Source organism: Balaenoptera musculus, chromosome 2 (genome assembly GCF_009873245.2).
Source record: "Balaenoptera musculus isolate JJ_BM4_2016_0621 chromosome 2, mBalMus1.pri.v3, whole genome shotgun sequence".
Classification (NCBI taxonomy): domain Eukaryota; kingdom Metazoa; phylum Chordata; class Mammalia; order Artiodactyla; family Balaenopteridae; genus Balaenoptera; species Balaenoptera musculus.
The window spans coordinates 34,973,774-34,992,907 of NC_045786.1; the positions used below are offsets into that span (position 1 = coordinate 34,973,774).

At 41.0% G+C, this 19,134-nt stretch overlaps 1 protein-coding gene across 2 annotated transcripts in view; it reads right to left on the reverse strand.

Moving 5' to 3' along the window:
* Window positions 1–2,427: 2,427 nt before the first annotated feature.
* EFL1 (elongation factor like GTPase 1) overlaps window positions 2,428–19,134 on the reverse strand; it is a 134,465-nt gene continuing 117,758 nt past the window's right edge. The window contains exons 19-20 of one of the 2 annotated variants that reach the window (XM_036843059.1): window positions 17,538–17,722; window positions 2,428–2,754 (exon numbers count right to left, since the gene is read on the reverse strand). In XM_036843059.1, the coding sequence (XP_036698954.1) occupies window positions 2,566–2,754; window positions 17,538–17,722 (374 nt within the window). In that variant the 3' untranslated portion in view covers window positions 2,428–2,565. The remainder of the gene's footprint in view (window positions 2,755–17,537; window positions 17,723–19,134) is intronic. The other variant, XM_036843061.1, reaches the window with a different exon arrangement.

The following is a 19,134-nucleotide window of genomic DNA, read 5'->3' on the forward strand; positions in this document are numbered from 1 at the left end:
AGAAAGGATTACTTGGACTGCTTCACAATGGCACACCTTCTAATTCTGGGATTTAATAATCTATTCACCTGGAGGGCTTTGGCTCCAGGACAAGGCTTCTATGGCTCTGGGCCTTATTTGTTGTTGTAAGACAGGAGAGAAGGGATATTTCTTATCCAGTTCCCTATTCACAGTTCCAAGAGCACAGGTTAATCTAATTTTTTTAATCTAATTTCTGAAATCAATGATTTTTCCAAACTTACCAGCCATAAATCTGAGCCATATAGATAATGATTTTGAATCTTGGACACTGGTAGCTTTACCTAAGTGTGAGGCACAGAATATAAATATCATAAATATAAAGATGCCCCAAATCCTCCCCTCGTCCTCTGCTATAGTGAAGATTCAGCTTCTGTTGATGATTTCCCTCACCTAACACAAATCAGGCAACAGTCCCTGGAATCCTTTTGTGATGTACTCAGAGCAGGGCTTACCCAGAGGTGCAACTAAATGAGATATGGGACCATGGGCTGTGAATGTAACTTCTACGAGGCCGTAATGATTTCCTACTCCTATTCCCATAGAACACGTGTGAGGATCCAGTAATTCTCTCTCTCTCTCTACACAGACACAGACACGGACACACACACACACACACACACCACACACCCCCACCCCATACACCCAGGGTCATAATAGGAGACGGATATTTCCCCTCAAGTCTATGAAAACTCTGCCCCTTCCAGACTCCCCGCCCCTGGCCCACCTGTGCCCTGGGATTGCCTTGGAAAAGGCATTATGTTGATGTTGCCTATGCCTGTCCTCTGAGACCTCAGGACCTCAACGCCAAGAATCCTCCGGGAGTGAGGGTCTTGATTTTGTGGCTCCCTCACTGCCCCTGAGGCCTGTCTGTAAATGACTGCCAGAAACGAATCCCTATGTAAGAACAGGAACACCCCCATCCCACTTTGGGACTGATAACTCCTTGGTTCACTTCCACTGAATTCAGTACACTGAGGCTAGGGTCTGAGCGTGCCATGGGGACACGAAGTAGAGACACAGTCTCACTATGCTGTCACACGTGGACGGGGTATCCATGGCTGGGGCCCCGTCACCAATAACACACCACAGCAGATTACTCGCATGGCAGATTAGCTATAGCCCTTGGCCTGCCCGCTCGTGGTCATTTCTGCTTGTTGTTGTCTCCCCAAACGTGGAGAAGGAAGAGAGGCAATCTATCAACTTGACACGCCACTTCCCCACACCAGCACATCTGGCAGAGCCCAAGAGAATGCAGAAAGAGCTCTCTTTCTGGGTTATGCCTCTTTTCTCTATTAAATGTAGCATTTGCTGATAAAGTGTATAGTCTAAGAATACTTTTTATAGCCCATCTGGCAGTTTGAATGATACTATTTACAAATGCTATAAATCGATGTGCTAGCTTTTCCTGTGTTATCAAAGTTTTCAGATAAACCAATACGTGGTATAACTCTCCTAAATTAATTCAGATATCAGTATCTGTTCCACTTAGACAGTGAATTATCTAGCTACATTTTCCCCAAAGTCTGGGTCAATTAGACTTGACCAGATATGCCAGGGCTCTGGTATTAGGAATGACATAGTTTATTAAAAACAACAACAACAAACAAACAAAAAACCATTAATAGCATTTCAAGCCTGGTCTGATAATTTTAGGTGTTTTGAAAAAGAATCCTTCTTTTAAGTGGCTATGAAAGGTATCAGCACAACATCAAAAATTACAAAATCTATTTTTGACTGGATTGCATTTGTGCCTTATATGGGGATCTCCCTGAATGAGGCAACTGAGGAGATTTAGGGAAAGTATTTACAATCAAGGCAATAATCTCATCATATTAGCTAATATCCCTTCAGTAAGGCTAAGAGGAAACAGCCAAGAGAATTATAGAAATTTACTTTTTTTTAAAAAAAGAAAAAGGTATAGGGCACAACTTTAATTAACATTTATTTAAATATGAGTGATGCAATTTATGAGGGAGTGTAAAAACAGAAGGTTTAAAGGCTAACAGTTGACCATTACATTGTTTTGCTACACAAATAAACCGTAAGATGAATCAGTGACTTGGTTTAACTAACCTAAAGGTAGCTGGTCTCTTGAGTATGCGGTCTCTCCAAATGATGTTAAATGCTGTGATTCAATGATTAAATATGAAATATGTTTAGGTGGAGGATGTAATCAGAAGTGCAACACCCTGATGACAGGCAGAGGGGTGGGTGCTCAGTATAGAGGACCCAGCCCACTGGGGGATCTGCACACCCTGCCCCCAGCACTTAGCAGGTTGCCCTCATCACAGCACGAGTCTTGCTGCCAAGGGGTTATACGTAGGGTAGGAAGAAGGCACCACTGCAATATTTATAACTTCTTGCCTTGTACCAGAATCAATTACAAAAACATTTTGGAACGCCCTCTTTAAAATATGATGTGGATCAGCTTTATTGAAAGTGAATGCACAGAGATGATGCAGCATAAAGAAATTTTCCCAGTATCGAAGCCTGGGTGATACTTCCTAACTTATTACAAAGAGAAGAATCTGCCAACAGTAGTAGTTACTTATTTTTGCTGAGGGTTCTCTGCTTTTCTGCATGCTCCACAATCTTCTCTTCCACATAAAGACCCTTCCGCTTTCGTACCGCATTCATGTACTTCCGGGCCTGGTTCTCAGAATCAGCCTTTTCCCCGAAGTGCAAATACTCCTCCTCAGTGGTTGGTACCCAGAAGGGGTCACTGGGAATGATCTTGTAAAAGAAGGTGACAGAATGTGCTAGATTAGACAAGTATACTTTCATTTCAAATGCCAATTCATACAGTCTTAGCTTAAGAATAAAAGTGAAGCAATGAAGAGTTAAGCTTGCTAGAAATGGTAATAAACAAATATGAAGGATCACAGGCGGTATGAACAAATGGAAGTAGATTCAACAAAACTTGTAACAAACATATTATTCTTTACTCCTAGAGCCTTTACATAACACTAAGTAAGAAAACTATTAATTCTGAATAATATAATAGAAAAAACTCTCCCTTTCACTAGGATATACCTGGGTATCAGTGTCACTTCACTAATTTTGCCTTTGTCCTCAGCAAAGACCAACACATGTTAAGTCCATTCTTGATTATTCTGAGCTTTTTGCTCCAAAATTCAGTGCAGTATTAGGAGCTCAGTATTGCCTACAGATGAAGACCACATTCCACAATATCAGCTTTATCAGTAATAACAGTGAGATTCTGACTTTTATATGCCTTGTTCTTTTTGTTGTTTTTTCTTATTTCTCAATTGGGAGGAAAGAGGTGGTATTTCTCAAGTGGTCTCAAATCCCAACACTTTTCCATTTAAAATGCAGAAATGAAAGAAAAATTTATTTTATAATAGTCACTCTTCAACACAAGAAAAGGAACTTTCTGTGGACCAGGAAGGGAGAGGTTCTTGGAGGGACAGAAGAGAGCCCACAGTAATACGTGAGGGCAAAAGCCCCATCCACTTCCCATAGGGAGCCAAGACAGCTGTGCACCAGGAGGGCCAGGCTTTTACTGCCCACTTAGGATGGGCCCAAAGCCACATAAACCAGGTGTGTGGGGACCAGAACCATCCACTCTTCTCTGGAGCTGGAATAACCATGTCTGCCCAGGGCTGTGGCTGAAAATGAGTTGCAGGTCATGAGATAAAAGCCGTCACCTTCTGAAGATCAGACTCGGCCCGTGCTGAGTCTGTTGTCCTGCACCATCCACACTGGTGAAGGCACCAAGCTGAGCCACTGCAAACGCTACAGTGAGAGCTATGGCACTCAGGAGGACAGAGGAGGAGAGAATTCCTGCTGAAAATGACCCTGCCAGTAAGATATATAGAAGACAAAAGGAAATCCAGCACCATGAAAGACAGGTGCCAGACTCAACAAAAGGGAGAATGAATAATCAAATAGAGATAATAAGGTAATCTGAAGAGAAAATTCTAGAGAGTTCATTTAAAAATCCTCCAAGAAATAAAGGAGACGGAGGTGGGGAATAGCATCCATAACACATTAGGCAGTTGTGAAAAAGAAAGAACTAGAAATCCCAGAAATTAAAATTTTAGACATTAAAATTTAAAAAAACACAAAGAAACTCAGTGGGTAGGTTAAACAGAAAACTGCTGAAGGGAGAATAAGTAAATTAAAAAGACAGATTTGATATTCAGAATATATAAAGAACTCTTAGAACTCAACAACAAAAAATCCCAAACAACCCGATAAAAAATGGGCAAAGGACTTGAACAGACATTTCTCCAAAAAAGATATACAAATGGCCAACAAGCAATTGAAAAGACGCTCAACATTATCAGTCATGAAGGAAATTCAAATCAAAACCACAGTGAGGTACCACTTCACACCCACTGGGATGACTATTATTTAAAAAAAAAAAAAAATGGAAAAAAAGTGTTGGTGAGGATGTGGAGAGACCGGAAGCCTCGTGCATTGCTGATAAGAATGTAAGATGCTACAGCCACTGTGGAAAAGTCTGGCGGTTTCTCAAAAAGTTAAACGCAGAATTATCATACGACTCTGCAATTCTACTCATAGGTATATACCCCAAAGGACTGAAAATAGGAACTCAAACAAGTATCAATACATATACATGCAAGAACATAGCAGCACTATTCACAACAGCCAAAAGGTGGAAAAGCCTAAATGTCCATCAATGGATGAACAAACTATGGTATATAATACATACAATGGAATGTTACACAGCCACACAAAGAATACTGATACATGCTAAATGTGGATGTACCTCCAAAACAGTATGCTAAGTGGAAGAAGCCAGACACAGAAGGTTACATAGTATATGATTCCATTTGTATAAAATGTCCAGAATAGATAAATCACAGACATAGAATGCAGACTGACGGTTACCCGGGTCTGGTAGGGGAGTCTGTGTGTAAGCCCAGATCCAGGAAGGGTTTGGCACATCTCTAATTCCAAGGCAGGCGCGGAGGCTGGAGCAAATGTAACGCAGGGGTTGACGGTGCTGGTGCTGAAGTCAGATCTGCATGACTGGGGCAAGTTACTTAAAGGCATCTTGTGCCTTAGTTCTCTCGTTTGTAAAGGTGTAATATTAAAAGTCCTAATCTCCTATGATTGTATGAGGACTAAATGAGATCATCAATTTATGTAAAGTCATGCCAGGGATGTAGTAAAAGCACATCACCACTCTCTCTGACACTGCTGAATTCAAGACTAGGGCTACAAGTGTAAAGCACAGTTGAATGGAAGTGGAAGGGGAGAGTCTGGAAACTGGGCAGTGTCTCTGTGTACTTTTATGAACCACCAGCCTACTGTGGCTGGAAAAACAGACCCACTCAAAGAACTGCTCCTGCATTCTGTTCCCGGGAGATGAATCCCTTTGCTTCCACAGTCACCTCTGGGGACCCTGTCTGCCACTCTCCTCCCCCATCCCCAGCCACAACCACATGTCACAACCTCCTAAGTGTGTCAAAGCACAGACCAGTGCCCTCAGGCTGAAGAAGGATGACATGCTAGGTATGAGGATTCAAGTGTCATCAGGGTATACGTCTACAGAGGATAAGCAAAATCTCCAAGGTGCCATTAGCCAAGTATTAGCAGGTTGCTGGGGCCCTGCCACATCCAAGTCTAATCTGACAAGGTACCAGAGTAGTGGGGTGATACTGCTGATCTGGAAGTTCCCACACACTGGTGTGAGAGGCTGGTGGAAGCCTGGGGGCAGGACAAAGGCAGTTGCAGGTGGGGATTTTGTGGCTAGAGACAAGTGGTTGGTAGGAGAGATTCCTGAAACTGGTTGGTGCCACCATACTGGCCCCAGCAGCGAGATGGGACTGGACCAGTCAAGCCATTTCCTGGCCAAAGCCACTGAGGATCTAGGGTACTGTGTTGAAGCTGAGGCTCCCCTCCCCCTTTCCACAGAAGGCCCCCTCTTGCTTAGAGAGGGAAAGAAGAAAGTCAGGAAATGGAACATTTACGTGGGCAGTCATCCACAAAGACTATACTTGTAGGAGACTAGTTTTAAGCCAGTTTTCAGTGCCCTCCTCTAACTAGTTGGGTGATAAACCCATCATATAATATAAAGAAGCCGCATGTTCTTAGCAGGTCTCAGTGGTAGCAGTGAATACATATTTAATCCTGTTAAAAAAAAGTGACAAATTTTATAAAGAGAAATAAGTGAGGTGTTAGTTGGGAGATATCAGACTCAGACTGGCCAACTGAAGACCAGAGTGTCCTCTTTTCAAAAATGTAACTTCAGAGCTTCAGAAGGGTCCAGTTTTGCCTGGGCCCTCAGCGTATATTTCTGAGGTTTGCTCAGTTTGTTTCCCGAGCCGCCAGGGCTGCTTTCTGTGCCCATCTCCAGCTGCCCGGGGGACTTGACCCGATGCAGGCCCACTGCCCACACCTCTTCTGTCCAGCACGGGCAGCTGCTGTTTTCACCTTCACTCCTGTATCTGTGTGGACATCTGGAAGCTTCTTGCCTCAACATGCCAAACAAACTCTCAGAAAAGGGGCAATGGGGTACACTTTACTAGAAAGTGACTAGCCTGGTCCAGTCCCACCTGACCGTGTTAGGGTCATTTTGAATTTTTCCAGTGTGGTAATGACAAGGCAACCCCAAAGGCTGTCCAGGTCTTGCTCCACAGAAAGGCATCCTTGAGGCGACAGAGCAGAGCTTGCTATCAGTTTGGAAGAAAAGATGCTTTCTTCTAACTGGCTCACCCAGAATTCATGTGCCTACAGTGAGAATGTTTTCTTGGCAACTCCACAGCCTAAAGAGGATGCCATTTTCTAACTCACAGGAAGAAAGGCACCCAAGTGCTAGCTGTTGCCCTGAGCATTACTACAAAAAAAAAAAAAAAAAAAAAGCCTAGAAGAAAAAAGCTTTGGGAGCTCTGTTTCAATACTTTGTCCAATTTTCCCTATGGTTATGGCTGGCAGGTGGCAAACACCATGTCCAAAATACACTTCTTCCGTGTGACTGTGATCACTTCTTCCTTACCCTAACGTGAACTTTAGCCCACCCCTCAGGGCTAATCTCAGTATTAAACAGCGAGTCTTGAGGTTATGCTGACATACATGTAGATCAGCACTGGCTGGTAATATTTTTCCTCCTGTGTCTGTTATTAGCTCCTTTTCTTCCTTTTTCATAGAAGGGTAAAACATAGAAAGAGAAATTATGAGATTGCTGACTTCAAAGGTTTCCTCATGGAAAATGCCTGTAATTTTATTTTCTCTATTTTTTGAAGCACTTTCTCTCAAAAGCTCTTGATTGTAAATTATATGGTGTGGTAGAATACAAATGAAAAAAAGTGCCTTGGAGTGAGAAGCCAGATCTCAACAACTGTGTTATTTCTAAACCTAACTATGGGGGAAAAACTGAGACAGCCAGAAAAGATCAGATCAATGACACTTAATTATAATGTAGTTTTCTAGACTTTCAAAAGATTTGAAGCTTTTGGGAACAGGACCATGACAGGTGGCAAGGGGATGACAGAAGGATGGTACAAAACTGGAGCAAACTTTCCTTGACTACATTTTTCTCTCAAGTTATTTATTAAAGGGCAGATTTGTAATGATAAGCTGTAACTAAGTCAAAAACTACTATTTTTTAAAAACTACTATTAAGTATGTCAGATTAACTTTCAGCCCCCCTGCCCTTTTTTTTTTTTAATTTTGAGAGACAAAGGAGACTGAAAAACCATCATGGCTTTCACATTGACAAAAACTGCCTGTTTTGTAAAACTTTGCTGTTTTATATTAACTGTTCCTAAATACTTATTATCCTCTTTTCCTTTGGTATTAGTATTTCAGGTGGGCATACAGATGACCTAGGTTCTGGGGGGAGGGGTAGGTAGGCACACATTTTCTATAAAGCTCAAGACAGTAAATATTTTAGACTGTGGGCCACACGGTCTCTGTTGTAACTACTCAAGTCTGCTTGAAAGCAGCCATATAAAATACGTAAATGAATGGGTATGGCTATATCTGAGTATATTTTATTTACCAAAACAGGTAATGGGTCACAGTTTGCTGACTCCTGAGTGAGTTAAAGACTGCATTGTCCAGCCTCCTTGTCAGATGGAGCCTTGTTAGATGTGGCGAGATGACGTGTTCTGGGCAATGGATTGGGCAGCATCCTCTTAACAGGACTATGCCCTCTTAACGGAGTATGCCCTCCTCCCATTGCCTATTCTTAATGGCCGGTATGCAGAGGTGACAGTAGCAGGTGAAACAGCCACTCTGGACCATCGGTGGAAGCCAAGTGTTGAGAAAGGCAGCAAAGTAGCAGAAGCCTGGGCTCCTTCCACAGTGAGCCGCACACCAGCCCTGGACTGCCTCCTGAGACTCAAAAGAGAATCTTCTGCTGAATTTGAGCCACTCTACTTTGAGATCCTTTTGATAGAGCAGCCTTATCTGTTTCCAGATATATAGCTGACAATTGGGAAATGATGAGAAGTTTAATTTATAGATCTTTAAAAAAATGTGCTTTATAAAGTCACTTTCAAGGACAAGGGTGACTACAAAATGATGAGGGGACTTCCCTGGTGGCGCAGTGGTTAAGAATCCACCTGCCAATGCCGGGGACATGGGTTCGAGCCCTGATCCGGGAAGATCCCACATGCCGCAGAGCAACTAAGCCCATGCACCACAACTACTGAGCCTGTGCTCTAGAGCCGGGCGAGCCACAACTACTGAAGCCCGTGCGCCTAGAGCCTGTGCTCCGCAACAAGAGAAGCCACCGCAATGAGAAGCCTGCGCACCGCAACAAAGAGCAGCCCCGGCTTGCCGCAACTAGAAAGAGCCTGGGAGCAGCAACAAAGACCCAACGCAGCCACGAAGACCCCACGCAGCCAAAAATTAAAATAAATAAATTTATATATAAAAAAATAAAATGATGAGGTATTTTAAACAAACAATAGAATAAGTGAATTCAAATATATAATTCTTCCAAAAATGATGCCATTACAAGAGCTCTGAATATGTTTTAGATCTGTATTTACAGAGAATCCCAGGGATCACTTAACCTACACACTCTTTGTTCTGACCAAACATAGTATAACCCAGTTTTCTGAACCAGTGCTGATCAAGGACATTTTTTTTCTTTTTTGAATTTTATTTTATTTATTTATTTTTTATACAGCAGGTTCTTACTAGTTATCCATCTTATACACATCACTGTATACATGACAATCCCAATCTCCCAATTCATCCCACCACCACCACCCACCCCCGCCACTTTCCCCCCTTTGGTGTCCATACGTTTGTTCTCTACATCTGTGTCTCTATTTCTGCCCTGTAAACCGGTTCATCTGTACCATTTTTCTAGGTTCCACATATATCATTAATATATTTGTTTTTCTCTTTCTGACTTACTTCACTCTGTATGACAATCTCTAGATCCATCCACGTCTCTACAAATGACCCAATTTCGTTCCTTTTTATGGCTGAGTAATATTCCACCGTATATATGTACCACATCTTCTTTATCCATTCGTCTGTCGATGGGCATTTAGGTTGCTTTCATGACCTGGCTATTGTAAATAGTGCTGCAATGAACATTGGGGTGCATGTGTGTTTTCGAACTATGGTTTTCTCTGGGTATATGCCCAGTAGTGGGATTTCTGGGTCATATGGTAATTCTATTTTTAGTTTTTTAAGGAACGTCCATACTGTTCTTCCTAGTGGCTGTATCAATTTACTTTCCCACCAACAGCGCAAGAGGGTTTCCTTTTTTCCACACCCTCTCCAGCATTTGTTGTTTGTAGATTTTCTGATGATGCCCATTCTAACCGGTGTGAGGTGATACCTCATTGTAGTTTTTATTTGCATTTCTCTAATAATTAGTGATGTTGAGCAGCTTTTCATGTGCTTCTTGGCCATCTGTATGTCTTCTTTGAAGAAACGTCTATTTAGGTCTTCTGCCCATTTTTGGACTGGTTGTTTGTTTTTTTAATATTGAGCTGCATGAGCTGTTTATAAATTCTGGAGATTAATCCTTTGTCTGTTGATTCGTTTGCAAATATTTTCTCCCATTCTGAGGGTTGTCTTTTCGTCTTGTTTGTAGTTTGCCGTGCAAAAGCTTTTAAGTTTCATTAGGTCCCATTTATGTGTTTATTTTTGTTTTTATTTCCATTACTCTAGGAGGTGGATGAAAAAAGATCTTGCTGTGATTTGTGTCAGAGAGTGTTTTTCCTATGTTTTCGTCTAAGAGTTTTATAGTGTCCAGTCTTATATTTAGGTCTTTAACCCATTTTGAGTTTATTTTTGTGTATGGTGTTAGGGAGTGTTCTAATTTCATTCTTTTACACATAGCTGTCCAGTTTTCCCAGCACCACTTATTGAAGAGACTGCCTTTTCTCCATTGTATATCCTTGCCTCCTTTGTCATAGATTAGCTGACCATAGGTATGTGGGTTTATCTCTGGGCTTTCTATCCTATTCCGCTGATCTATATTTGTTTTTGTGCCAGTACCATATTATCTTGATTATTGTAGCTTTGTAGTATTGTCTGAAGTCAGGGAGTCTCATTCCTCCAGCTCCGTTTTTTTCCCTCAAGATTGCTTTGGCCATTCAGGGTCTTTTGTGTTGCCATACAAATTTTAAGATTGTTTGTTCTAGTTCTGTAAAAAATGCCACTGGTAATTTGATAGGCTTTGCATTGAACCTGTAGATTGCTTTGGTAGTAGAGTCATTTTCACAATATTGATTCTTCCAATCCAAGAACAGGGTATATCTCTCCATCTGTTGGTGTCATCTTTAATTTCTTTCATCAGTGTCTTTTTTTTTTTTTTTAATTTATTTTATTTATTTATTTATTTTTGGGTGTGTTGGGTCTTCGTTTCTGTGCGAGGGCTTTCTCTAGTTGTGGCAAGCGGGGGCCACTCTTCATTGCGGTGCGCGGGCCTCTCACTGTCGTGGCCTCTCTTGTTGAGAAGCACAGGCTCCAGATGCGCAGGCTCAAGTAATTGTGGCTCACGGGCCCATTTGCTCCGTGGCATGTGGGATCTTCCCAGACCAGGGCTTGAACCCGTGTCCCCTGCATTGGCAGGCAGATTCTCAACCACTGCACCACCAGGGAAGCCCTCATCAGTGTCTTATAGTTTTCTGCATACAGGTCTTTTGTCTCCCTAGGTAGCTTTATTCCTAGGTATTTTATTCTTTTTGTTGCAATGGTAAATGGGAGTGTTTCCTTAATTTCTCTTTCAGATGTTTCATCGTTAGTATATAGGAATACAAGAGATTTCTGTGCATTAATTTTGTATCCTGCAACTTTACCACATTAATTGATTAGCTCTAGTAGTTTTCTGGTGGCATCTTTAGGTTTCTCTATGTATAGTATCATGTCATCTGCAAACAGTGACAGTTTTACTTCTTCTTTTCCAATTTGTATTCCTTTTATTTCTTTTTCTTCTCTGATTGCCGTGGCTAGGACTTCCAAAACTGTGTTGAATAATAGTGGCGAGAGTGGACATCCTTGTCTTGTTCCTGGTCTTAGAGGAAATGCTTCCAGTTTTTCACCATTGAGAATGATGTTTGCTGTGGGTCTGTCATATACGGCCTTTATTATGTTGAGGTAGGTTCCCTCTATGCCCACTTTCTGGAGAGTTTTTATCATAAATGGGTGTTGAATTTTGTCAAAAGCTTTTTCTGCATCTACTGAAATGATCATATGGTTTTTATTCTTCAATTTGTTAATATGGTGTATCACATTGATTGATCTGCATATATTGAAGAATCCTTGCATCCCTGGGATAAATCCGACTTGATCATGGTGTATGATTCTTTTAATGTGTTGTTGGATTCTGTTTGCTAGTATTTTGTTGAGGATTTTTGCATCTATATTCATCAGTGATACTGGTCTGTAATTTTCTTTTTTTGTAGTACCTCTGTCTGATTTTGGCATCAGGGTGATGGTGGCTTCATAGAATGAGTTTGGGAGTGTTCCTTCCTCTGCGAATTTCTGGAAGAGTTTGAGAAGGATGGGTGTTAGCTCTTCTCTAAATGTTTGATAGAATTCACCTGTGAAGCCATCTGGTCTTGGACTTTTGTTTGTTGGGAGATTTTTAATCACAGTTTCAATTTCATTACTTGTGATTGGTCTGTCCATACTTTCTATTTCTTCCTGGTTCAGTCTTGGAGGGTTATACCTTTCTAAGAATTCATCCATTTCTTCCAGGTTGTCCATTTTATTGGCATAGTTGCTTGTAGTACTCTCTTAGGATGCTTTGTATTTCTGCGGTGTCCGTTGTAACTTCTCCTTTTTCATTTCTAGTTTTATTGATTTGAGTCCTCGCCCTCTTTTTCTTGATGAGTCTGGCTAAGGGTTTATCAATTTTGTTTATCTTCTCAAAGAACCAGCTTTTAGTTTTATTGATCTTTGCTATTGTTTTCTTTGTTTCTATTTCATTTATTTCTCCTCTGATCTTTATGATTTCTTTCCTTCTACTAACTTTGGTTTTGTTTGTTCTTCTTTCTCTAGCTCCTTTAGGTGTAAGGTTAGATTTTTTTACTTGACATTTTTCTTGTTTCTTGAGGTAGGACTGTATTGCTATAAACTTCCCTCTTAGAACTGCTTTTGCTGCATCCCATAGGTTTTGGATAGTCGTGTTTTCATTGTCATTTGTCTCTAGGTATTTTCTGATTTCCTCTTTGATTTCTTCAGTGATCTCTTGGTTATTTAGTAACACATTGTTTAGCCTCCATGTATTTGTTTTTTACGTTTTTTTCCCCTGTAATTGATTTCTAATCTCATAGCGTTGTGGTCAGAAAAGATGCTTGACATGATTTCAATTTTCTTAAATTTACCGAGGCTTGATTTGTGACCCAGGATGTGATCTACCCTGGAGAATGTTCCATGTGCACTTGAGAAGAATATGTAATCTGCTGTTTTTGGATGGAATGTCTTACAAATATCAATTAAATCTATCTGGTCTATTGTGTCATTTAAAGCTTGTGTTTCCTTATGAATTTTCTGTCTGGATGATCTGTCCATTGGTGTAAGTGAGATGTTAAAGTCCCCCACTATTATTATGTTACTGTTGATTTCCTCTTTTATAGCTGTTAGCAGTTGCTTTATGTATTGAGGTGCTCCTATGTTGGGTGCATATACACTTATAATTGTTATATCTTCTTCTTGGATTGATCCCTTGATCATTATGTAATGTCCTTCCTTGTCTCTTGTAACATTCTTTATTTTCAAGTCTATTTTATCTGATATGAGTATTGCTACTCCAGCTTCCTTTTGATTTCCATTTGCATGGAATATATTTTCCCATCCCTTCACTTTCAGTCTGTATGTGTCCCTAGGTCTGAAGTGGGTCTCTTGTAGACAGCATATATATGGGTCTTATTTTTGTATACATTCAGCAAGCCTGTGTCTTTTGGTTGGAGCATTTAATTCATTCACGTTTAAGGTAATCATCGATATGTATGTTCCAATTACCATTTTCTTAATAGTTTTGGGTTTGTTTTTGTAGGTCCTTTTCTTCTGTTGTGTTTCCCACTTAGAGAAGTTCCTTTAGCATTTGTTGTAGAGCTGGTTTGGTGGTGCTGAATTCTTTTAGCTTTTGCTTGTCTGTAAAGCTTTTGATTTCTCCATCGAATCTGAATGAGGTCCTTGCCGGATAGAGTAATCTTGGTTGTAGCTTCTTCCCTTTCACCACTTTAAATATATCATGCCACTCCCTTCTGGCTTGCAGAGTTTCTGCTGAGAAATCAGCTGTTAACCTTATGGGAGTTCCCTTGTATGTTATTTGTCGTTTTTCCCTTGTTGCTTTCAATAATTTTTGTCTTTAATTTTTGTCAATTTGATTACTATGTGTCTCGGTGTGTTTCTCCTTGAGTTTATCCTGCCTGGGACTCTCTGCGCTTCCTGGACTTGGGTGGCTATTTCCTTTCCCATTTTAGGGAAGTTTTCAACTATAATTTCTTCAAATATATTCTCACGTCCTTTCTCTCTCTCTTCTCCTTCTGGGACCCCTATAATGTGAATGTTGTTGCATTTAATGTTGTCCCAGAGGTCTCTTAGGCTGTCTTCATTTCTTTTCATTCTTTTTTCTTTATTCTGTTCCACGGCAGTGAATTCCACCATTCTGTCTTCCAGGTCACTTATCCGTTCTTCTGCCTCAGTTATTCTGCTATTGATTCCTTCTACTGTATTTTTCATTTCAGTTATTGTGTTGTCCATCTCTGTTTGCTTGTTCTTTAATTCTTCTAGGTCTTTGTTAAACATTTCTTGCATCTTCTCGGTCTCTGCCTCCATTATTTTTCCGAGGTCCTGGATCATCTTCACTATCATTATTCTGAATTCTTTTTCTGGAAGGCTGCCTATCTCCACTTCATTTAGTTGTTTTTCTCGGGTTTTATCTTGCTCCTTCATCTGGTACATAGCCCTCTGCCTTTTCATCTTGTCTACCTTTCTGTGAATGTGGTTTTTGTTCCACAGGCTGCATTGTAGTTCTTCTTCCTTCTGCTGTCTGCCCTCTGGTGGATGAGGCTATCTAAAAGGCTTGTGCAAGTTTCCTGATGGGAGGGACTGGTGGTGGGTAGTGTTGGGTGTTGCTCTGGTGGGCAGGGCTCAGTAAAACTTTAATCTGCTTGTCTGCTGATGGCTGGGGCTGGGTTGCCTCCTTGTTGGCTGTTTGGCCTGAGGCGACCCAACACTGGAGCCTACCTGGGCTCTTTGGTGGGGCTAATGGCGGACTCTGGGAGGGCTCATGCCAAGGAGTACTTCCCAGAACTTCTGCTGCTAGTGTCCTTGTCCTCATGGTGAGACAGAGCCACCCCCCGCCTCTGCAGGAGACCCTCCAACACTAGCAGGTAGGTCTGGTTCAGTCTCCTATGGGGTCACTGCTCCTTCCCTTGGGTCCCGATGTGCACACTACTTTGTGTGTGCCCTCCAAGATTGGAGTCTCTGTTTCCCTCAGTCCTGTCAAAGTCCTGCAATCAAATCCCGCTAGCCTTCAAAGTTTGATTCTCTAGGTATTCCTCCTCCCGTTGCCGGACCCCCAGGTTGGGAAGCCTGAGGTGGGGCTCAGAACCTTCACTGCAGTGGGTGGACTTCTGTGGTATAATTGTTCTCCAGTTTTGAGTCACCCACCCAGCGGTTATGGGATTTGATTTTATTGTGATTTCGCCCCTCCTACCATCCCATTGCGGCTTCTCCTTTGTCTTTGGATGTGGGGTATCTTTTTTTGGTGAGTTCCAGTGTCTTCCTGTCGATGACTGTTCAGCAGTTAGTTGTGATTCCAGTGCTCTCCCAAGAGGGAGTGAGCACACGTCCTTCTACTCTCAAGGCCATCTGAATGAGATGGACGACTTGTCATCTCTAAGATATTCAGAAGCATGAGCTGCAAGTTCTGAAGGCAGTTTTCAGCAACAGCAGAACAAATGAAGAAAGTGTTTCACTTCTCAAGGTCATTACTTTGAAGTGGAATAAGTCTCTCTTCAGTTCTAAGCATCATTTAGCTGCACTGTCCTGTAATCACACATCTGATCACTAAAACACATGGGGGATAACGCTAATGTTTTTCATTAGGAACATCAGTAATATATTTACACTATAGACATAGTTCTTCAGAAGTTGCCTTTATAAATCCATTCCTTCTACTTCTTACTGGTTTGTGTTTTTATGTAAAAGTTGAGTGCCAAAAACCAAAACCAAAAAGCTAGAAGCTTGGATAAGTGGGAAATTACTACCCATAAGTGTGGGCATTAACAAATAAATGTTTTGTGCTACTGTTTTCTACATAATGAAGTACAGCAATGGCATCTATTCAGATATAGGCCAATAAAACCATCAAAACATCATTTAGTTTCTAGAAAAAGATGCAAGAAAAATTTCATAGTAAGTCACTGTTAAAATGTAGTTTGTACTGACAACCAAAAAAATGTAACCTAAATTAGAACAACATTAACTTTAGTTCTATCAAGCACTAAGAATGTAACTTTCTCTTTTTAAGGAGAAGCAGACACAATTGAGCGTTTTGGACTAGCAACTTCACTTGTATCAATTTAGATGATATGAACTTGCCCAACTAAAATTAAATTTGCCTTGTCCAAAGTTAGTTTTGCTGAAGTGTCACCTTTCTTTACTTTGCCAGATTCACTTGACTATAGAATTCATTTTAAAGAGAAAGTTCTCCCTCAATTATTCCCATTCCTCTATACTGTCTAAATTTAAACTGCTCATTGGAAGCATTCTAGAGAAAGGGACCCAGCTGGCTAAAGAAAGTGAAAGAAGTAAGAGCTTAGCACTGAACCTAAACCATGAGCTTTGTTTAAACAGTTTAAGGAAAAAGTCTGGATTATTTGTGTGAAGTTGAGTGCAATGCCACATTGCTGAGAGAGAGCCAAAAGGAACATGACACGGACTCTAAGAATGTTGACAAGAAAACAATCTTCATGCCAGGGAGGGCCTACCAGTGTCAGGCACTAGGCTAGATATTCCATATACCTTATATCTCAGGGGCAAAACAAACTCAGGGAGGTTCCACAATTTGTCCAAATAAGTGGCAGAATTAATATTTGAAACCAGGACTTCTCAACACCAAAGTCAATGCTCCTTCCACTAAACTATACACCTCCATGGTACAAGAGAATAATGTGAAGTTACTTAGTTTCCCTGTAAACAGTGACAACAGAACTTTCTTAAAACCACCTTTCAAACTTACAACCTACAGTTTAGAAATGCTATTCCTGGCCTTAAGGCTTTGTCTTGAAACATAACACATTGCTTTCTGCACATGCCCTACAGCTTTCCTTCACTGCTTCTCACACAGGCACCCTCCAACCCAATGTCCTTCTCTCCTCCTTAGCTGCTAGCTTCTACCTTTCCTTTAAGGATCTGTTCACAAAGGCCGGTCTGACCTCCCCGTCCTTTCTTGTTATTATTTTCTTGGCCTAAGTTAAAAAACAATGTGTTCACAATCTTGTCTTCTCTCCCAAGCAGTGTGGACCTGTTAAGTTTGCATTTCTGATTACAGATAAGGTTTGCCTTTCACCTACCTTTCCCTACACTGACAATGAAGTGTTCTGATGAGCCATTTTATTCCACAACACTTGAAAGCCACAGGAGCCTCGAATCTCTATAATGGGGACTGAAGAATATGTAACACGTAATAATTTAAAGGTGTCCCTTGTAAGAAGCATAACTGTTTGCCTTTAAATGCTAGAAGTACTTTTTCCCCAGAAAAAACAATACCTTAAAGTTTCACTTTCAAAATATCTGTGGTTTTCTTATCTACAACATTATCTTTGGAGGGAAAAAAGGGATTAAATGTTCTGTCTTAAATTTTACATCAAATGAAAAAAAAAAGAATACATATGTGTGTGTGTATTACAAAGCACATATAACCTAAGGCTCATTCAATCTGGATGAAAAATGCCATCTGCTTTGTCCTGTCCATTTGACTGAGCAGAGCCAGAGGAAGGCCACATGGCCTGGGAAGTAGTCTGCTACTCTTGGCGCCATCTATAAGGAAGCACATCCGTAGATGCAAAGGAAGGAATGGGGATTTGGATTCTTACCTCCCAATGGCTAAATATCAGTTGTGGGCTGGCCAGGCCACTTGTCCTCTTCCTGATTTCATCAGCAAAGCCAAAGCTTTCAGCCACGGGCAGCACAGCCTTGATGATGAACATGTCTGTCCCCTCTTTCATTTCCTCTTGTAGCACTCGACCTTCTCTCTTTGACAAGACAGCATAGACCCGACCTGCAAAGCCATATACACCTTTTAAATTCATTGACCGGTTACATGTCTTGAGCGACACAAAGATGGGACTACTCCTGTACCCTATAACAATCAACTAATGATTAAGTTTGTTCCCAATAATTTTGGTTTACAAAAGCATGGGAAATTTTCAAGTGTTTATTTAAACAGCAAAGCGTTGACAATTATAGAAAAATTAGAAACAAATGATAACAAAAGGTGAAATCACCCCAAACTGCATTACCCAAAGACAATCCCCTCAACACAGTGTGAGAAGCAGGAGACTTTAAAAGGATCTTTTGATACAATTTCACTACAAGCTGTCTTTGGGTCTGAAATCCAATGAGATGAGTGTGACTGGGCTTTGTAAATGTTAAAATATTCTAATAATTTCAAGACATTATTAATGTGATGATGATAATTATCATGATGACAGGCTATTTGGGACTAGTAAGCAATCAACTGGCTCAATGACATTTCTATACTAAAAACTAAAGCCGCACATATATATATGCTTGCTCGTATTTGTTTTAAGCTGATAATATTTCAGTTGTACAAATATAAGGGTTTTATTCCCTGAAAACTGATAGCCTGGAATCTTTAATGTCTGGTAACAATTTTTTCTGCCACGTCACAGGAATTCTATCAAATCCTCTTGGCTAACACTTTTATTTCATCTTTAGGCACAATTCTGCCTTCCACTCAGGAGGGAGACCCCTTCCCCTCTGACTGGCTTCTGTATGACTGCCTCTGGGTGCTCCGACTATCCATTCAACTAGTAAGCAGAACAGACTGCAGAGATAAACTGGAGATCACAGACAACTGGAAGGAACTTGCTTTAGCTAATGGGTACACTCATTAATGCCCCCACTTTCACCTTCCACTTAGAAAAAATAATTTTAATTACGTAAGTGATCTATAAATATATTATCCTTAAAGATTTACACATTGCAGTGAAGCAGAGTGCAAGTCTCCTCTGACTACCACACTGAGTTCTGGACTCTGCCCTCCGTCCTAAATAACTGGGTGGTGATCTGGTATGGATGTCACCCACCTTACTTATTTTTTATTTTTTAGACTAGGCACTGAGGACACAGGGCAAACTTTTCTCTCTGACTCAGATTTCCCCCTGGTGGTGGTTATTAGGAAGGATAAAGGAAAACAAATGGCAGGAAACCCATTGTGTCGCAAGGCTTAAAAATTTAAAAAAAAACCTTAAAAACTCCGGCGGGCCTTCTGCATCTCTTGGCTTAGCATCAAAACAAATAAATTAAAAATTCCATCAGTGATGACAGGCACAGTTGTCCTCTTCCCCACTCCCGCGCCGGCCTCCACAGTTTCCCCTGCTTCCTGCCCCACATGCCCTAAGGGACCGCCTCTCGCGTCTTCACCGTGTGCTCTTTCTTTAACACCCA